Source organism: Amblyraja radiata, chromosome 6, assembly GCF_010909765.2.
Source record: "Amblyraja radiata isolate CabotCenter1 chromosome 6, sAmbRad1.1.pri, whole genome shotgun sequence".
NCBI classification, from domain to species: domain Eukaryota; kingdom Metazoa; phylum Chordata; class Chondrichthyes; order Rajiformes; family Rajidae; genus Amblyraja; species Amblyraja radiata.
Genome location: NC_045961.1, coordinates 87,546,227 through 87,567,680, shown reverse-complemented (window position 1 = coordinate 87,567,680; position 21,454 = coordinate 87,546,227). Strand labels below are relative to the sequence as shown.

The window sequence follows — 21,454 nt, the reverse complement described above, 5'->3', positions numbered from 1 at the left end:
ACATAATGAGAGATGTGCAAAGCCTTGTTCCCTTCCATTTCACTAGGACTAATTGGAGAATACAATTGCAGAAATGTTTCTTGAAGGTTTATTGTGCATTGGTTGTTAAAGAAGAGCGAGAAAATCATCCTGCGTTCTGTTTGACTTGTAGGGTCCGTTCGGTTATCCTGGCGAACCAGGCCTTTATGGGCTGAATGGCACCAAGGTAACGATTAATTCCATGGGTGCTGTTCATCAAATATTTGTTGGGTGGAGGCGGAGAGTCAGAGGAAATGGAAAGGAGGGAGAAACTGAGAAATGAATGTAAAGGAGGAATGGATATGTGTCGGAAGGGAAGGATGGGTGGACGGTTTAAGGGGAGAGGAGGATGGATGGTTGGGGGGAAGGGATGGGAGGGTGGTTGAGGGGAGAGAAGGATGGATGGATGAGAATGTGGATAGAAGGATGAATGGGTGGATAGAGGAAGAGAAGGATGGAGTGACGTTGAGGGAAGAGAAAGATGGATCGGCGGGTGGTTGAGCAGAGGGAAGGAGAGATGGTGGTTGCATGGAAAGACGAGTGGATGGGTGGATACAGGAGGGAGAGAAGAAAAGGTGAGTGGATAGAAGAAGTGAAGAATAGATAGGTAGCTGGAGGGAGGAATGCACAGGAGCGTTTATAGGTAATGTTTACTGCTGTGGAAGTTGATGGTATGTTCCAATGGCAGTTTCCTGTTTTGTGCCTTAACATTGATGTAATGTTAGTGCAAACATTGGGAGACTGTTCTATTGTCCAGACCAGTTCAGTCAGATCAGGACAACATATCGGGAGGACTTTGCTTCCGAGATCTTTGTTTTCATGGGGAATGACAACCAGATGTTCTTTCTGTAGGGAGAGAAAGGCAGCCAAGGACTGAATGGCCCCCCAGGAGCCGTAAGTATCCGACAAGAATGATCATAGTTGGCACGAGGTTATTGTGAAACGTCACCTAAAATGGTTCGGATTTCCTTTGATCAAACAATAGAATTTTACATGCACAGGAAGGTATTTGATCCATTCAGCTTGAGCCAGCTCAAAGACTACAGTCACACACACACGCGCACACAAACGCGCACACACACGCATACACACACACACACACACACACACACACACACACACACACACACACACACACACACACACACACACACACACACACACACACACGGAGCAGGAGAGGGTATCACTCCCTCCATCCTGCTCCACTGTTTAACAAGATCAGCTCCGTACAGCCTCCAGTAACTAATCACCCCCTCACTTAAAAAGAATGATCAGCATCCACCATCCTTTGAGGGGGTGAGTTCCAAAGACACTTGGTCCTTAAACACGTCGGCAATTCCACCAGTCAAATTGCGGGTGATCAGTCTTGCTATGGCTCCTAACCTCACTGCACTAACCCAAAGAAATGACCGCCATCTTATTGGCCCGCAGGGACTCCTTATCAGCTCTCTTTAGCAGCTGTGGTCTGTTGAATAACTCCCTGATATTCTGTCTGGGAACACATCCCCTGCTCTGCTGTGGTGTAGTCCTGACTTGCTCCATCCAACCCCCACCCCCCCCCCCCCCCCCCCCCCCCCTCCCCTCCCTCCTCACTGGTACACCAATACCACACATAAAATACTCATCCCTGTGTTCAGATCCCTCTGGTCTTGCCTTCCTCTCTCCCACTGTGCTGTCACATCCTCTGACCCGACAAGCTCCTGAGATCTCTCTGCACCATCCCCGATTTGCATTGCTCCGTCATTAGTACCTGTACCTATGACTGCCTGGACTCCGAGCACCGGAATTCCCTCCGTACCACTCTCCAGACTCCTTCAATGATCGAGCACGTCCATAAGTGGGTGTTAGATCTTGTCCGGCAATGTACGTGCGTAGTACTCTGGACCGTCTTATCAGGGCAAAGGCACTCAATGGGCCTTCCTCTTGCAGATCACTGATGAACAAGGAAGGCCTATTCATGGCACGCAAGGAATACAGGGGTTCCAAGGCCACTCCGGAGAGAAAGGTGAACAAGGCTTTTCAGGTGAGCACACTGAACACTTGTTGTCTACTAAATACCACACTCAACATTAGTAGAAACAAACATTCTCAAGATCACTAAAACTCTTATCCTTCTTCCCACAATCCAGGCCCCCAGGGATTTATAGGAATACCAGGCCCTCCAGGTAAAGGCGTGCAAATCTTTTTTGTGGCTGAATAGTAATTCGGTAATTGGTTGAGCTTCTTTGGAGCTTTGGTAGAGGCAGAGGATTGCCACAGTCTTCATTTTCTCCAATTTCATTTCTATCGGAGAAATAGTGTGTCCTTTACCTGGTCAACAACAGACCACTGACAATAATGGACACACAAGAGACTGCGGATTCTGGAATCTTAAGCAGAACCCCAAAGTGCTACAGGAACTTAAAGGGTCAGACAGCATCAGACAATGCTTTGGGTTTGACCCGTGGAAGGGTCCCGACCCGAAGCATCGTCTGTCCATATCTTCCACGGATGCTGCCTGACCCGCTGAGTTCCTGCAGCACTTTGTGTTTTGCCACTTATACCAATGGTCTCAAACTTGTCTCCTTGCCTCTGACCAGACTCTTGGCCACGTTTTCTGGCTGTGGAATGTTGTTTTTGTATTTCCCCAGATATTCCTGCGAGCAAAGTAATACTTTTCTTTAATCTGGACCCAGGTTTGCCCCTGCAAGGTGAGAGAGGCCTGCCAGGATACACGGGTGAACGGGGCCTGAAAGGTGACAAAGGAGAGGCGGGAATATCAAAGCCAGGCTTGCCAGGGAACGCCGGCATCAGGGGGGTTCCTGGTGCCCCCGGACCCCCTGGACCTCTAGGTACGTCGATTATTTATTTATTGCTAGTTAACTAACAACAAACCCACCTGTTAATTAGTTTAGTTTATTGTCACGTGTACCGAGGTACAGTGAAACTTTTGTCGCACGCAAACTAGTCAACGGAAAGACAAAACATGATTATAGCCAAACAATCCACAGCATACAGATACATGGTAAAGGAAATAACGATCAGTGCAAGATAAAGTCCAATTAGAGATAGTCTGAGGGTCTCCAATGAGGTAGATAGTAGCTCAGGACCGCTCTCTAGTTGGCAATAGGATGGTTCAGTTGCCTGATAACAGCTGGGAAGAAACGGTCCCTGAATCTGTATGTGTGCGTTTTCACACTTCTACACCTCTTGCCTGGCGGGAGAGGGGAGAAGATGGAGTGACTTGTCCTTGTGAGACTTGACTCTAGCTTTGTTGCATAGTCACAGTTTATCTTGCGGGAGACTGAATCTGCTCCTGTCTAAATATCAGACATGTTGTCGACACAAAAGGTTGCAGATGCTGGAATCTTGAGCAAAGACGAAGGTGCTGGAGAAACCCAGGGGTTCAGGCAGCATGTTGAGGGAATGGGCAGGTGACGTTCGAGTTGGGACCATTCAATCCACAGTAGAGTCCTGACCCAAAACATTGTTGGTTTAACAGATAAAATGGGTAGTTCGGCATAAGGTTTGGTGTGTGTTTAGTTTAGTGTTACATGTTCCTTTTTGTTGCGTACTTTTCAGTCAGCGGAAAGATTATGCATGATTCCAATTGAGCCATCCTCAGTTTACAGATAATGGGAATAACATTTAGTTCAGGGTAAAGTCCATTAAAGTCAGGTTAAAGGTAGTCCGAGTGTCTTCGAAGAGGTAGACGATATCCCAGGACTTCTGTACCTCTTGCCGAATGGGAGAGGGGAGAAGAGGGAGTGGCCGGGGTGAGACGTCCTTGATCATGCTGGTGGCCTTGCCGAGGCAGCGTGAAGTGTAGATGGAGTCAATGGAAGTTAGGCTGGTTTGTGCGATGGTCTGGGCAGCGTGCACAATTCCCTGCAATTTCTCACAGTCGTGGATGGAGCTGTTCCCGAACCATGCTGTGACCCATCCCAACAAAATGCTTTCTATGTCGCATCTGTAGAAGTTGGTGAGAGTTGTTGGGAGACATGGCAAACTTCTTCAGCCTTCTTTTTTTTAAAATCAAAATCTTTTTAATTTAGTTTTCAGGACATAACAAAGTGCGAAGTTGTCTATTTGTTACAGACAGAGTGTACGAAAAGAATAAATAAAAAACAACTTATGCTAACATGTAACAAGACAACAACAATAAAAGAAAAAATGAGATACCAAAAATAACCCCTCCCGTCACTGCCAGTGAGCATATGCAAATATCAGCCTGTCACAACAATAATCCACAATAAATGAATGGGTAGACTGTTAAGCTGTTAAACTGTGCTTGATGATCAAGCATTTTCAGCCTTCGAACGAAGTGTGCTTTCTTGATCATTACTTTGATATGGCTGGACCAGGACAAGTTGCTGGTGATATTTACTCCTCGGAACACCTGGGTAGCACCCATGTGACTGTGACATGAGTTTGCAGATAAAGATTGTGAAAGCGTATTTTTGCGAAATAAACAGGCCGATATCACCCAGCCTTTCCTCACTCGGACCTGAAGGATGGTTGGATGCGGCAAACCTTACTCAAACTGGAATGAGTTCAACGCCAGCAGAAGAAACAACCTGACCTCCCGGTGGCTCAGCACTTCAACTCCCCCTCCCATTCCCCATCCGACCTCTCTGTCCTGGGTCTCCTCCATGGCCAGAGCGAGCAACATCGGAAATTGGAGGAACAGCACCTCATATTCCGCTTGGGGAGCCTGCATCCTGCGGGCATGAACATTGAATTTTCCCAATTTTATTAGCCTTTGCTGTCTCCTCCCATCCCTCAGCCCTCGGGCTCTTCCTCCTCCTTTTTCCTTTCTTCTCCCCGCCACCCCCCATCAGTCTGAAGAAGGGTTTCGGCCCAAAACGTTGCCTATTTCCTTCGCTCCATAGATGCTGCTGCACCCGCTGAGTTTCTCCAGCATTTTTGTGTACCTTCGATTTTCCAGCATCTGCAGTTCCTTCTTAAACATGAAGAAACAAAATGGATCATTTATTTGTGGGATCTTGCTAGGTGTTGATTAGCTGCTTCGCTTCTCACGATGTAACGGTGACTGACATCCAGAAAATGCTTCAAGTGCTCAGGGGCTCCTTGGGGTGCGCGAACGTCGAGGAGGTTGGAGTGGAGGAAAGGTGAAGTAGACATGCAAGGCTTTCCTGAAGAGAGGCAGATCTGGGTCCTTGGCTACCGGTGGACACGAGGACAGGACGAGCAGTCGAACCATGCAAGATGGTGTTCTCTAATTGTAAAACCTTTCATTGTTTCATTTTGTGCTCTCTCAGTGTCCAACGAAGATTGTACAAGTGTGCTTGGACCAAAGGGTGCTGAGGGATCTCGTGGTTTGCCAGGAGAAATGGGAATGAAAGGTGAGTTGATGTGCGGTTTTCTAGCAAGTTCATAATTTCTAGGAGCAGAATTAGGCCATTCGGACCATCAAGTCTACTCCGCTGACCTATCCTTGCTTTCGCCCCACGACCCCCTGACACCCTTACTAATCAAGAATCTCAATCTTCACCTTAAAAATATCCATTGACTTGGCGTCCACAGTTGTGTTGTGGATGTCACAAGGCTGGGAAGGGTGGATGTGGGGTGTACGGGGCAAATGAGGTTCTTTACACCTCGATTGTCCCACCAGTTTACATGATGTCTTGAAGGATGAGTTTTCAACCACTACACATCTCCAGTTCACGTTGAATCTCACAACCTAGTTGAAGGCCATTCAGCCCATCAGCCCACATTCTGCTCTCCCGCAGACCTGCACTCCTCTCTTTTTACAGGATTTCCCCTTCAATAATTATTTCGCAACCTGCTGCATTGAGAAAGACATCCTCACAACCCCTCCCCCCCCCCCTCTGGCTCACTCTGCATGCTCTGATCACTATTGAACAGTTTCTCCTTACCTACTCCATGGAAACCCTTCCCAGTGTTGGATACATCTATTAAATCTCTTCTTAACCTTCTCTTCAGGGGGAACCACTGCCCTCACAGCACCAGAGACCAGGGTTCGAGCCTGACCCTGGGTGCTGTATGTGTGGAGTTTGCACATTCTACTTGTGGCTACATGGGTTTCTTCCCCCCCCCCCCCCCCTCCCTCCCCACCCGGGTACTCCAGCTACCTCCCACATCACAAAGATGGACAAGTTTTAAATTAATAGATTATTGTAAATTGCTGCGTGTGTGTTGATGTGTAGTAGAATCAGGGGGGGGGAAGATGAAGGTGATGTGGGGAGAATGAAATGGGATTAGTGTAGATAGGTGCTCGATGGTCAGTGTGGACTCGGTGGGCCAAATGGCCTGTTTCCCCCGCTTTATTTTTTATTTTTTAAATTATTTTATTAGAAGTACGGTAAATTACAATAATACACAACACATATATCTTAATACATTTTTTTGTACCGCTTCATTTTTTTGAGCTTTAAGAAAAAGATAGAAGTAAGGAAAGTAAAGAAAGTGCGCAAGAGTCGTGAAGTGCAAGAGAGTGTTGGGAAAAGAAAGCCCCTTAGAAAAGAAGTTAGAGAAGGAAGTAAAGTAAGAAAGTAGACCCTAGAAAAGAAAGAAAAAGAAAGTAGGAACAATCGCTCTATTATAACATTAAACTCCGCAGAAAGGGGACTACCAACCAAGTCTGTTTTTGTTGTTTTATCTCCCATTGCCAGGTCCTGATACCATTTATTTATTTATTTATTTTTAAAATTACTATTGCACCTCATGCTTGTAATAGGTCCAGAAACGTAGACCACGTCTTTTGGAATTGGTCTGCTTTACCTGCTAAGAGGAATCTCATCTCTTCCAGATGTAATGTTTCAAACATATTTGATGTCCACATTTTTATTGTTGGTGTGGGCGCATTTTCCCAGAATTTAAGTATGAGCTTTTTTCCCATTATTAGCCCGTAATTGAATAAATTCTTCTGATACACGTTTAATTCAGGGATACCTTCCGATATTCCAAAAATGATCCATTCTGGTTTTGGTACCAGTTTTATTTTGATTAATTTTGAAAAAATATCAAATATTTCATACCAGAATTTTTGGATTTTTGTACAAAAAACAAAAGAATGCGCTATGGTAGCTTCTTGACACAGACATTTATCACAGATTGGTGAAACATTAGGAAAGATTTTATTTAATTTAGTTTTTGAATAATATAGTCTATGTAATGTTTTGAATTGGATGAGCGTATGTCGTACGTTGATCGAACATTTATGCACCTGTAGTAAATGATTATCCCAGCTCTCTTTTGAAATTTTTATAGCTAATTCTTGTTCCCAGTCTCTGCTAATTCCATCTGTTGTGGGTATTTCTATGTTTAAAATGATATTATATAAGTACGATATTAGATTAGCTGACCCCAACACCTCTGTACTCTCCACTTTACTCCTCCTATCCTTGCGAGGGTTAATTGAAAATATAATGGTTCTTCTTAACGAACCAGCTATAGTGGGCACAAGGGTCAGAAACTGATACATCTTGGTGGTCCAGATAGAAAGTAAATATTGTACAGGTTAATGAAACTTTGCTCTTTACCTCAAGAGGGTTGGCAGAGTGGCACAGCAGTAGAGTTGCAATCATCCAGTAATGATATTAATGATGTGGATTTCGTTACAGGGACCAAGGGAGACACCTGCTTCCACTGCAATGCAACCGTGCTGTCAGGACCAATGGGTCCCCAAGGCCCTCCTGGTAGAACAGGTGAGTGAACGTGCACAGCCCTGCAATGGAACGATATGCTGCTAGAGCAGTGATAAGTTTTTGCAATCACCCATAGGATGAGGGCCAACATCCCAAAGCTCCTGAGAAGGTAATGGTGAGCTATCTTTGTGAACTTTTGCAGAGCCCTGTGTGAAAGCTTGTTGGGGAGAGATAGCTGGGGCATTGTTCCACTGATAAACAAGGGGCAGTGATATATAATGATGAATTGATGATGATAATACAGAGGAATATCATCTGTATCATATGAGTGGGAGGTTGTTTGCTTGCCTGATGTTAGTCATTGCTGTGTGGCCCCAGTATTACTCATCACATATCTCGTGATACCAAAACTAAAAACGGAAACCGCAGGAAACACTTAGCAAGTTCGGCAGCATCTGTGGAAAGAGAGAGAGAGAGAGAGATGCACAAAGTGTGTTTCATGTCTGGAAATGACAGAAAACAAGATGGTTTTAAGTTACAGAGAGTCTGAGGGAGGGATGGGGTGTGATCAGGGTCACTGAAAGGATGTTGCAAATGAGATTATTTATTATAGGGTTTAATAGAAGCAGTTAAAGGGTGAGAACTTCAGTAGAGTGAAAATGGTTTGAAATGCAGGTCTATCAGACTTGTCACTAGGTTAGGCTGTGCTAATGGAGAGGTAAGAGCTGAGCCATTATTACATATAGACTCAAATTGCTGGAGTCACTCAGCGGGTCAGGCAGCATCTCTGGATAGGAGAATAGGAATAGGTGATATTTTGGGTTGGAACGCTTCTTCAGACTGGAGAGATGAGCTGATGGATATGGATTATGGAATGAGAAGGGTGGGCAGATGGACTGACCAACTCAAGTCAAATCCAGTTGCGTTTATTGCCATGTTCGGTGAGGTACAGCTAAATGAGAATCTTGCTTGCATTGGACATTGTTACAACAATGCAGAGGCCCCAGTACAAGCAGCACTCAGAGTGAGGGAGGGACAACTGCTACCGATTTCACAGGTACATGGATAAGAAAGGTTTATAGAGGCATAGAGTCCTACAGCATGGAAATAGGCCCTTTGCCCAACTTGCCCACACTGGCCAGCATGTCCCTGCTACACTAGTCCCACCTGCCTGCATTTGGCCCATATCTGTCCAAACCTGTCCTATCCATGTACTTGTCTGAACATTGCGACAATCACTGCCTCAACTACCTCCTCTGGCAGCTTGTTGCATACACCCACCACCCCTTGTGTGAAAATGATTTTCCCTTCACCTTACACCTATACCCTCTGGTCCACAATTACCATACTCTGGGCAAGAGACTGCACATATACCCGAACTATTCCTCTCATGATTTTATACATCTCTATGAGATAAGACCTCATCCTCCTGTGCTCCAAGGAATAGAGTCCTGGCCTACTCAACATCTCCCTACAAGGGATATGACACAAATGTGGATAAAGGGATTAGCTTAGATGTTGGAGGACATGGAAAGTTTGGGCCTAAGAGCTTATTATCTTGCTGTTTGACGCTATGATGTGACTTTGCGTCTGGTCGGGATAATCAGTCTGAGCCTCAGAGCACCTGTGAACAATCTGGAGAAAGAATGCTGATTACAGAGAACAGTTTCACTTTTCAAATTCTTTTATGTTGGTAATTACAGGTGATCCTGGTTTCTCAGGGATCAAGGGGAGACCAAGGAGCAAGAGGAAAAGTTGGATTCCCAGGGCAATCCGTGAGTATTGTTGCTTTCGGTGCCACAGACTAAATTCGAATCAGGGAATGCCCACGTGACAGGCCAGAAGGTCCTGAGGGAAGGATGACCCCAGAGCTGAGAGCATTTGGGGGGGGGGGGGTAGGGAGTGGGGGGTGGGGAGGGGAGGTGGGGAGGGGGAGATGAATGGTGTTTGCTGTGCGTCCCTTCAAGTCAATAAAGCATTTGAGCGGGTCAGTGGATAGAGGACACTCCCTCTTGTGGGAAACCAGAACCGGGACACTTTGATGTAGGACAGACTGCGATAAATAACACGGGGAACTGAGGGGAAACGTGTATACAGAGAGCATGGAGAATGGAGAACTTGCCCTCGCAGGGAGGGGTTGTGGGGATGGGTTTCAGTAAAAATCTGGATGGACACAGGAGGGAGCATGGGGTAAAGATCGGCAGTGGAAGCAGATGGAAAGGGGTGGGAGAGGCTGAAGCGGAGCAGAAGATGAGCATGGAGTAGAGGGGCCAAATGGCCCACTTGATCACTTAGGGAGCACTGCATTGTGAGAGGGTGGTGTTGAGGGAGCGTCACACAGTGTGTTGGGGGGGGGGGGGGGAAGGGGCAATACTGAGGGTGCGTTGCACAGTGGGAAGGGTGGTGCTGAGGGAGAGCAGCACTGTGTGTAGGGTGTGAGTTGTGTCTGGTCATATGGTGGACTGACAGATTCTCCCTTTTCCAGGGTGGTCCCGGCTTTCCGGGGCGGATGGGAATCCCTGGACCCAAAGGAGACCCCGGTGACATCCACGCTCTACCGGGTTTGAAAGGAGACAGGGGTGAGGGAGGCTTCTCGGGCAGACCAGGAGGGCCCGGAGTGGATGGAATTCACGGGAAAGATGGAGCCCCCGGCCAGCCAGGGCTCAAGGGTGAGCCTGTAAGTAACGGGGACCGTGGGGCAGGGGTCGGGGGTTTGGGTTTGGGGCTGATGGCAGGGTTGGCCCAGGGGGGTGCTAGCCACATACCCCACGCAACTCCTTGAACCCACTCTCCCACATGGCTAGAGATGAGCGAGAGAGGCCTGGCATCACCACAGGTCCTCCACACCTCCCCTGCCCCTGCACTCCCTCCTCCTAACTCTGTCATCGTGGATGCCGCTGAGAGTTTAGATTAGTTTTGTTTAGTTGAGAGATACAGCATAGAAACAGGCCCTTCAGCCCACCGAGTCCACACTGACTATCGAACCCTGCACACTAACACTTAGTGCTACACACACTTAGGACAATCTACAATTATACCAAGCCAATCAGCCTACAAACGTGTACGTCTTTGGATACATCGATACATAGACAATAGGTGCAGGAGTAGGCCATTCGGCCAATCGAGCCAGCACTGCCATTCAATGTGATCATGGCTGATCATCCACAATCAGTATCCCATTCCTGCCTTCTCCCCATATCCCTTGATTCCGCTAGCCCGGAGACCTCTATCTAAGTCTCTTTTGAATACATCCAGTGAATCGGCCTCCAATGCTTTCTGAGCCAGAGAATTCCACAAATTCACAACTCTGTGCGAAAAAGTTTTTCCTCGTCTCAGTTCTAAATGGCCTACCCCGTATTCTAGACTCCCCCAACATCAGGAACACGTTTCTTGCATCTAGTGTGTCCAATCCATTAATAATTTTATATGTTTCTATAAGATACCCTCTCATCCTTCAAAATTCCAGTGAATACAAGCGCAGTCGCTCCATTCTTTCATCATATGGCAGTCCCGCCATCCCGGGAATTAACCTCGTGAACCTATGCTGCACTCCCTCAATAGCAAGAATGCCCTTCCTCAAATTAGGAGACCAAAACTGCACACAATACTGCAGGTGTGGTCTCACTAGGGCCCTGTACAACTGCAGAAGAGCCTCTTTGCTCTTATACTCAACTCTTCTCATTATGAAGGCCAACATGCCATTAACTTTCTTCACTGCATGTTGTACCTGCACGCTTACTCGCAGTGACATATGTACAGGAACACCCTGGTCTCATTGTGTGGGAGGAAACTGGAGTGTGAGAAGAAACTGGAGATCCCTGAGAAAACCCACGCAGGTCACGGGGAGAATGTGCAAACTTTGCAGACCTGTAGTCAGGATCGGCGCTGGTCTCTGGCGCTGCAATGCAGCAACTCCACTGCTGTGCCGCTGCACCACCGTGCCGCCCTGTGCCAACAGGTTAAACTCCCTTTCAGGTGCCAGGGCTGTGGGAAGGAGGCAGGGACCTCCAGGCTGGCCCACCCAGGATGGGCCAAAAGTCCTATTCATATTCCCATTTACATCCTAAACGAGTATTCATGGACTACCAAGAGATCAGGGTCCCCCGACTAAGTGGGAGAACCTGGCCTTGCGGGAGAGAAAGGAATCCAGGGCTTCCCAGGCCTCTGTGAGGATGCAGTACCAGTGTGGGCCACAATGTCAGTCATGGGGTCCAGTGCAAGAGGCTGTGTAGTGCAACTCCCTCTGGTACCAGAGTCTCCACCGCAGTAAGTACTGCATGGTCGCAGTGTTGGAGGTACTAGATAGCCTTGCTGCACGTTTGCTAGGGCACCACACTCACGCCCACATCACTGCCCAGCACCTATTGAATGACCTTGCCTGTTGCTGTCATAGTCCTGGACACCCCCCATCTCACTCCTGGTCACGAGGTGGGAAAAGACCACAAGCCCAATGTTAGACACAAAATGCTGAAGTAACTCAGTGGGTCAGACAGCATCTCTGATAAATAAGAATAGGTGATGTTCCCTTGCATTCCCTCTCTCTCCATCCCTCCTCCACCCGAGTACTCCTGCTAGTTTCACTGTTTATATCACTTCATTATCACCTCTTCCACAGCCAACAATGGACCATTGTGGGCTCCACCGTTCACGGGCCATCGGTGCCAACTCGGATTTGTTCTGTACCTTCTCATACCTCTAGTTTCCCTCTCCCCTGACTCTCAGTCTGAAGAATGGTCTCGATCCAAAATAGTAACTATTCCTTTTCTCCAGAGATGCTGCCTCTTCTTCTTCTTCTTGCGTATGGCGTGCACAGCCTAAAGTTGTAAGACAATTTGTTCTATTTGATCTCATTTGATTGTGCACACCAGGTTGATTGCATTCGTCGAAACAGGGCGGACCATGTGAAGGTTGCAATCTCCCACCCCAAGATGCTGCCTGACCCGCTGAGTTATTCCATCGTTTTGTGTCTATCTTCAATGCAAACCAGCATCTACAATTCCTTCCAACACATGCCCAATGTTACTCCAGCCGGCATTGAGGGTTGATCATCTTGGGAACATCAGTGTCCAGCTGCTAACTGTCTGTCTCTCACTCTTAGGCAACAATTGGCTTCAAGGGAGAACCAGGACTGTCCGGGACCCCAGGGATTAATGGTCTACGAGGAGACCAGGGACCTCCAGGAGCGGGAGATCCAGGCTTCCCAGGAGCGAAAGGCATCCAGGGCGTCCCAGGACGTCCTGGACTACCTGGGGCACTAGGTGAGTCCTGGTCCACTCCGCTGGGTGGATCATGATAACAGCGGAGGTACACAAAATTGCTGGGGAAACTCAGCGGGTGCAGCAGCATCTATGGAGCGAAGGAAATAGGCGACGTTTCGGGCCGAAACCCTTCTTCAGACTGATGGGGGGTGGGGAAAGAAAGAAGGAAAAAGGGAGAGGGGAGGAGCCCGAAGGGCGGGCGGATGGGAGGGGGGAGGAGACAGCTAGAGGGTAAGGAAGGGAGGAGACAGCACGGGCTAGCCAAATTGGGAGAATTCAAGTTAATGCAATAAGGACGCAAGGACCCAGACGGAATATGAGGTGCTGTTCCTCCAATTTCGCTGTTGCTCACTCTGGCAACTGGAGGAGAGACCCAGGACAGAGAGGTCGGATGGGAACTGGGAGGGGGAGTGAAGTGGAGCCAACGGGAGGTCAGGTAGGTTATTGCGGACCGAGCGGAGGTGTTCGGCGAAAAACGATCGCCCAACTACGCTTGGTCTCACCGATGTAAATCAGCTGACATCTAGAGCAGCGGATGCAGTAGATGAGGTTGGAGGAGATACAGGTGAACCTTTGTCGCACCTGGAACGACTGCTTGGGACCTTGAATGGAGTCGAGGGGGGAGGTGAAGGGACAGGTGTTGCATTTCTTGCGGTTGCAGCGATAACAGCGGAGATGCCCGCAAGCAGTCGGGATACAGTAAACAGAGAATTCGTATCAGTGACTGCATGAGGAGAGCACCGCGGACAATGCTGGCCAACAAAGATCTGTTTTTTAGATTTAAGTTTTTTGAGATATTGCGCCACCTCTTACATGTAGGCTCAGTGGACCATTTCTGTACACTTTGCTAATCTGGGATTATGTTTAGGTATGGCAATACTTTACTGAACTGTATGTAAGGAAAAAAATTCACTGTGCATTTGCACGTGTGATAATAAAGTAGCAATGTTACAAAATTTTGAGATTTTAAAAATTAAGTCTGCAATTTATCCCATCAGATAAAGCATAAAAAGAAGTTTAATTTGATACCTAATTCACTTTCATATCTTCAGTATTTAAAAAGTTATGGCCATTTTCATACTCGAAATTAGCATCTTGTTAATTGCTTTTCCATTGACTTAACTCAAAGGCTGTGATCAAGGACAGTCAAAAGCCCATAACTTTCTTAAAAATGAAAAGAACTGAATGAAATTTTCAGTTATTATAGATAAAGTTAAACGCTAAAACAAATAGTAAATACCCAACAAGAAATTCATATTCATCAGTTTCATCAAATCAATTTAGTCAATTAAATTAATCTAAATTCAATTACTAGATCTAAACATCTATCCATTTCTTAAGAAAAGGTTAACATTTTTAAATAGCCTAAGTGTCCAAATAACATTCACACAAGAATTCACATGATAACATGATTTTTAAATCTCACTGTCATGAACTTATAGGTCAAATGGAAGGAATTTAATGTTTAGTTCCCATAAATGAATCCAGAAACATCCACTCAAAATATAATCAAAATTATTGTTTTTTGCACAATACATGTGACTCAAACGTGAATATTTAATTTAAAAATAATGGTTATGGAGAGAGAATAACACAAAATATAGACAATTTAGACGGCTTATGACATTTATCCAAAAAAAAAAGAAGCATTTTAATCATCTTGCGAGTGGGTAATTCTGGAATGCGATCGATTGGAACGTTGCATTTGCGGTGAATTTGAAACCCCATATTGGCAGGAAAGATCATGGCCGGTTCGTATGGGGCCCAAATAACATTTTCGCAACGTAAAATTAGATTAAAGCTATCCCAAAAAGTAAGATTATATGTAAAATAAACGACTTACCCTTTGTTTTGTCCCGTTCTTGCGATCCGTCACGTTGTAGGCGTTGAGGCGTTAGAAGTCGCTCTTTATTTTAATCCAATTATTAAATTGTCCAGTGAATTTTTAAAAAATAAACCGGGAACGGGAGTCCGATCGATTTTTCTTCATCAGCTAGCAGCCCGAGGAAATCCGCCTCCGACAGGCAGTAACTAGTCCTGCCCCTCCAGCCCTTCCAGCTTTCTCTCCCCCCCACCCCCACCCCAGTCGGAAAGGAGGGCCCTCACCCAAAAGGTCCTCGTACTCCACGTACTCCAAGAATTTTGCCTGACCCGCTGAGTTACTCCAGAATTTGTTCCTTTCCTTGGTAAACCAGCATCTGCAGTCCCTTGATTCTACACAACACAACTGTACCCAGTAACCTGGCATCAAAATCACACACAGCCAGGCCAGAAAGGGTTGACGTTCATTGATAGATTTACTGCAATTATTTCATTCATTGCTGATTGTTCCATTAATATTGCTTGCCACAGGTCTGAAAGGTGAATCGGGGCAATCGATTGGTGTGTCAGGACCTGTTGGAGCCACAGGCACCCCGGGACTGAATGGCCATCCAGGGAGCAGAGGTACGTCAGAGCCTCAGACCCCACCTAACCCCGGCATGCACACGTGTTCACAGGCTATAGGAGTAGAATCAGACCATTCGGCCCATCGACTACTCCACCATTGAATCATGGCTGATCTCTGCCTCATAATCCAATTTTCCTGCCTTCTCCCCATAACCCCTGACACCGTTCTAATCAAGAATTTGTCAATCTGCCTTAAAAATATCCACTGATGGCCTCCACAGCCCTCTGTGGCAATGAGTTCCACAGATTATCTACCCTCTGACTAAAGAAGTTCCTCCTCACCTCCTTTCTAAAAGAGCGCCCTTTAATTCTGAGGCTATGACCTCTGATCCTAGACTCTCCCACCAGTGGAAACATCCTTTCCACATCCACTCTATCTATGCCTTTCATTATTGTGTAATGATACTTGCATAAACAGAGAGAACCCCATCCGTTGATATGAACAATCACCCAGAGCATGTGTAATACTGCTGGGTAAGTAATATCATTGGGTCGGTGTGTGTGGTGTAACACTGTTATGTGTGAGGGTATCTAATGCTGTGGTATGTGAGGGTGGATAACACCATTTTGTGTGTGTGTTTGTGTGTGTGTGTTTGTGTGTTTGTTTGTGTTTGTTTGTGTTTGTGTGTGTGTGTGTTAGTGTGTGTGTGTGTGTGTGTGTGTGATACACTGTTGCGTGTGAGATACTGTTGTGTATGTGACACTGTTGTGTATGTGACACTGTTGTGTATCAATAATGTGTGATACTGTTGTATGTGACTGGTGTGTAATACTTGTCTGTGATGATATGCAACACTGTTCTGTGTCGGTTGTGTGTAACACTTGTGTGTGAACAGTGTAAAGGTGTTATGTGTGAGCGATGTCTGATGGTGTTGTGTGTGAGTGTTGTGTAATGCTCTGTGTATCACTACTGCATCTGAGTGGAGTGCAAAGCCAGTACTATCTTGGCTGTTGCTGAGATGTTTGTTGACTTTCTCAACAGGTGACCCTGGACTGCCAGGTCCCCTTGGTCCTCAGGGAGCCACTGGACTAAAGGGGGATCCGGGGCTGCCTGGGATAGGATTTCCCGGCCCAACTGGGGCGAAAGGTAATGGTGCATCCCATACTGTAACAGAACAACCTCCATCGTAACAGTACTTCACAGGCAGAAACACCACACCCCACACCATAAGTTCATAAGACATCGGAGCAGAATTAGGCCATTCGGCCCATCAAGTCTACTCCGCCGTACAATCAATCTATTCAATCAATCAATCAATCTGGCTGATCCATCTTTTCCTCTTGACCCCATTCTCCTACCTTCTCCCCATAACCACTGACACACTAAATAATCAAGAACCTATCAATCTCTGCTTTAAAAATACTCAAAGACTTGTCTTGCGCAGCCATCTGTGGCAGAATTCATAGATTCACCACTCATCCTTAATAATAGAGTCTAGAATATTACCACCCTCTGAAGCTAGGCTAACTGGCCTAGTTTTCCCCACTTTTACCTTGCACCCTTCTTGAACAGAGTAACATTTGAAGTTTTCCAGTCCTCTTGGACCACTCCTGATTCTTGAAAGGCAAACCCCAAGCTGTAATGGTATACCCACACCCTTAGAGCACGATCTACACCATAACCTATACCCCACATAGTAACGGTACATTCCATACCATAAGAATATAGCCCAAACAGGTGCAGTACAGCATATACCATGGCAGTAGACCCCCATACTGTACACCAACAAGATTTCAATACTCCCCATATGGTAACGGTAAAATCCCTCACCATAACAGTACAATCCCACATCATAATGGTACACCCCACACTGTAATGGTACACCCCTCACCGTAACGGTACATGTCACATGATTACAGTACACCCTGCACCATAATGGTACATCACAGTAATAGTGCATCCCACACTATATCTCAATCATGAACAACTATCTACATAGAAACATAGAAAATAGGTGCAGGAGTAGGCCATTCGGTCCTTCGAGCCTGCACCGCCATTCAATATGATCATGGCTGATCATCCAACTCAGTATCCTGTACCTGCCTTCTCTCCATACCCCCTGATCCCTTTAGCCACAAGGGCCACATCTAACTCCCTCTTAAATCTAGCCAATGAACTGGCCTCAACTACCTTCTGTGGCAGAGAATTCCACCGATTCACCACTCACTGTGTAAAAATCTCTACGATGTGTCTCAAATAACTGCAGCTTTGTGGTCCTCCCACCAGCCCATCCATTACCTGTTGACACGCCTTGGAAACTCAGGTGATTCCATATCACTGAGCAAACCATCAGGATTCCTTTTCACAATTCACAAAACATAGCACAAGGGATCTGATCTGCTGCCTTGTTCAGTCTAACTGCGTACTCTCTCAGCTTTTCCCAACACCCCTCCCCCAAATACTGATATTAAACACTCATTGGCCAGTGCTTTACCAAGTGTATACATTTCTCCAATAAAATTGAAACTTCAAATCAGATCTTCTACAAACCTATGTTGTGTATTAAACAGCAGGCTGTAATTACAAACCGCACACCATATCTACAAACCCCCCACCATGATTTAGCAGCTCCACACATACTGTAACCATGTGAGCTTCACACTAACCTGGTATACACACCATGCACTGTGTCAATATATCAGCACAATGACAGTGTGAATACAATATCATAACCATGTGTGCTGCAGCAGAATCTTCTGGCCTTATCCCCATGACCATCACACCCCATATTGTAACTGTCAAAAATACACATGCACGCACACACAGATGGACAAACGTGCACACATATGCACACAAACATGCACATATGCAAATACACACATACGCGCACACACACACATAGAAATGTCGTTGTACTCAAAAATCACATGCACACACACACACACACACACATGCCATTGTAACTCAAAAATACACATGCACACACACAGATGGACAAACATGCACGCATTTGCACACAAACATGCACACATGCATATACACACATATGCACACACACACATACACATGCCATTGTAACTCAAAAATCACATGCACACACAAGTGTGCACACACACACATGTGCACACAAAAAAGACACATATGCACATGCACACATGTGCACAAACACACACACACACACACACACACAAACATACACACACAAGCACGCACGCACGCACACACACTCTCTCTCTCTACTCCCTCCTCTCAGTGCAGGTCTAACAGTGCCTCCTTTGCTTCTCCAGGTGCGGATGGAATTCCTGGAGATCTGGGTCATCCTGGTATTCCTGGACTCCCTGGAAAAGATGGTCTGCCTGGTGCACCTGGGTTCCAAGGAGAGAAGGTTATCCATGAACCCCACCTGCAATGACCCCTCCTTTAACTCTGCAGTAACCCCAGTCACCAGTGAGCTGGCCAAATATTCTGGAGCTGAGATAGGCTCTCCCTTTGCCAGCTGGTGGATCCTCCATTGGGGTCCAAATGCCAGCTGATGGACGTTGTGTGGTGGTCCCAATGCTAGTTCATGGACCTGTGGTGGGCCTAAAGCCCAGCTGATGGACCTCCTGTGGTGGTCTCAATGCCAGCTGATGGATCTCCTGTGGTGGTCCCAAGCCAGCTTATAGACCCAGTGGTGATCCCAATGCCAGTGGATGGACCCTCTGGGATGGTCCCAATGCCAGCTGATGGACCTCCTGCGGTGGTCTCAATGCCAGCTGAAGGACCTCCTGTGGTGGGCCCAATGCCTGGGGATGGATCTCTGGGATGGTCCCAATGCCAGTGGATGAACCCTCTGGGATGATCCCAATGCCAGCTGATGGACCTCCTGTGGTGGGCCCAATGCCCGGTGATGGACTTTCTGAGAGTAGTGGTGAAGGGTTGTTTATCAGACTGGAGGCTTGTTACAAGCGGTGCAGGGAGATCTGTGCTGAGTCCACAGTTATCCATTAATTACATGATCAATATCCTCTCCTCTCCCCCTCGTCGTCTCCCTCTCCCCCTCCTTTCCCACCACTCCTTGTTTCTCCCTACTCGCTCTCCCCCTCCGCTCACCATCATTCTCTGATGCGGGCTGATCACCCTTTTCTCTGAATCCAGGGACTGCCAGGATTGGGACTTCAAGGGCCACAGGGATATCCAGGCGCTCATGGACTGGATGGAATTCCAGGACCTAAAGGGGATCCGGGATTCCCCGGGATACCGGGCGGACCAGGACAGAAAGGTCTCCCTGGGTTCCAAGGCATTAAAGGTGAGTGTACGGTGAAGCTTCAGGTGAGGGTTGAGACCCAATGGCAGCGAGCGGAGTGAGCGCATTTCCTCAGCACCGCCAGCCCCAGCTCCCGCTGTTCCTCCCAGCCAGTACCACACACTCTCTTCATGAGCGGTGCCTTTATTATCACAGTGTACCAAGATACAGCGAAATACTTTTTTTTGCGTACAGATCAGCAAGACTATCACCATTCATAAGTGCGATCCCCTGGTTAGTACAGGATGTACAGAAGATCCGACTGAGTCCATGTGCAAGAGGCGCATTTCTAGCCCCAGTTTACAGTCCCAGATGCAGCTGGCCGAAAGGCTCGTTGCAGCCGTCACCTCCATTTCGGTCGTCCCACGAACCGTTGTCCCGCTCCTTGCATGGCCCTCTTCAGACCGTGCTCCTCGGAGCAGCAGCTCCTGCAGCCGACCTTGAGGATACGGAAGGCAAGATCCCCCCCCCCCCCCTAGTTATTCTTACCGGGCGTTGTGTCCAGTGTACAGCGTCCACCGCCATTGCCAACTCCCTCCATCCTTCTTGTACATTCCCAGGCATCAGAGGCTCACAGGCTTCCTTCTCCGAGCGGGATCCTGGTTCCACTGCCGGCTCTTACTACAGCCCGGCAGTGGAGCACCTTTAATTTAAAACAGGCTACACGAACCCCCACAATTAAAATGTGGATTATGGAAATGTCGGAGACCCTACACCTGGAAAGAATCAGATTTGTCTCAATGGACAAACAAGAACTTTTTGTTAGAATATGGTCTCCATTCATTGACTATTTGAAGGGGTAGATCGGTCCAGCACGGGGACCTAACCTAAGCTTGAACTCAGGGTTAGATTAAAAATTATACTTCATAATCCACGAACCTATCTCAACAATGTACCTACACTACTCAACAATGTACCTCTGTGACTGCCAATCACCCCCCACCCCCCCCCCCCCCGGACACTCCTCCCACAGGAAAAACACTATGTCTGTATACATGTAAATAGTTTTATTTATTGAAATCATATTCTATGTCGCTCTTCCAGGGAGATGCTAACTGCATTTTGTTGTCTCTGTACTGTACACTGACAATGACAATTAAAGTTGAATCTGAATCTGAATCTGCAAAGATGTATTATTAGTAAACCATTCCATTTTTTATTAAATCTTGACATTTGTGAGTTTTCTTTCCTCTTTCTCTCTTACTTCCTATCTTTAAAAAAAAAAACTAGAAGCAGAACCAATCCACAATTGATAACATTAACAATGTACGACTGATATACATGAAATGTTTATACTGTAATATGTGTTTGCATCTAATTAAAATATATTTTTTTAAAACAGGCTATAAGGCATTTCAAATGGGGGTATTGGCTGAGCCAGGGAGGGTCTGTGCTGGGTAAAACTCCCAGGTTTGCGGCCCTATCTGTCAATGGCTTTCACTGCACACTTTTTTAGATCATCTCTGGGTTTATGCCCTGGTCAGTGCTGATACAGATATTACATATTGTTACAGATAGCAGTGATCAAACTCGTTGGCCACTGTGTGGCGGAGGGAGGGTGTATTTGGGGTGGCGGGTGAGGCGCCAACCAAGTGAGTTGCTTTGTCCTGGATGGTCACAAGGGGCTGGAGTAACTCAGTGGGGCAGGCAGCATCTCGGGAGAAAAACTAATGGGTGACGTTTCGGGTTGGGACCCTCCTTTAGACTGAAAGTAGAGGGGAGGGAGCTGCAGGTAAGAAAAGGCCAGAACAAAGCCGGGCTGGCAACAGATGACCAAGGAAAGGTGGAGTCCATAATGGCCCATTGTTGGCTGGGGAAGGGGTGATAACAAAGGATGTGAACAGTGCAACTTGTAGGATAATTAGGGTGGGGGATGGGGGAGAGAGGGACT

General features: G+C 46.8%; 1 protein-coding gene across 1 annotated transcript in view; it reads left to right on the top strand.

Moving 5' to 3' along the window:
• Positions 1–21,454, top strand: part of LOC116974731 (collagen alpha-5(IV) chain-like) — a 170,388-nt gene that overhangs the window by 114,458 nt on the left and 34,476 nt on the right. Inside the window, exons 17-31 of the mRNA XM_033023446.1 lie at positions 152–205; positions 871–912; positions 1,951–2,044; positions 2,151–2,186; positions 2,697–2,852; positions 5,283–5,366; positions 7,608–7,695; positions 9,081–9,090; positions 9,335–9,406; positions 10,117–10,308; positions 12,730–12,889; positions 15,242–15,334; positions 16,320–16,424; positions 18,566–18,663; positions 19,416–19,566. Coding sequence (XP_032879337.1) covers positions 152–205; positions 871–912; positions 1,951–2,044; positions 2,151–2,186; positions 2,697–2,852; positions 5,283–5,366; positions 7,608–7,695; positions 9,081–9,090; positions 9,335–9,406; positions 10,117–10,308; positions 12,730–12,889; positions 15,242–15,334; positions 16,320–16,424; positions 18,566–18,663; positions 19,416–19,566 — 1,435 coding nt within the window. The remainder of the gene's footprint in view (positions 1–151; positions 206–870; positions 913–1,950; positions 2,045–2,150; positions 2,187–2,696; positions 2,853–5,282; positions 5,367–7,607; positions 7,696–9,080; positions 9,091–9,334; positions 9,407–10,116; positions 10,309–12,729; positions 12,890–15,241; positions 15,335–16,319; positions 16,425–18,565; positions 18,664–19,415; positions 19,567–21,454) is intronic.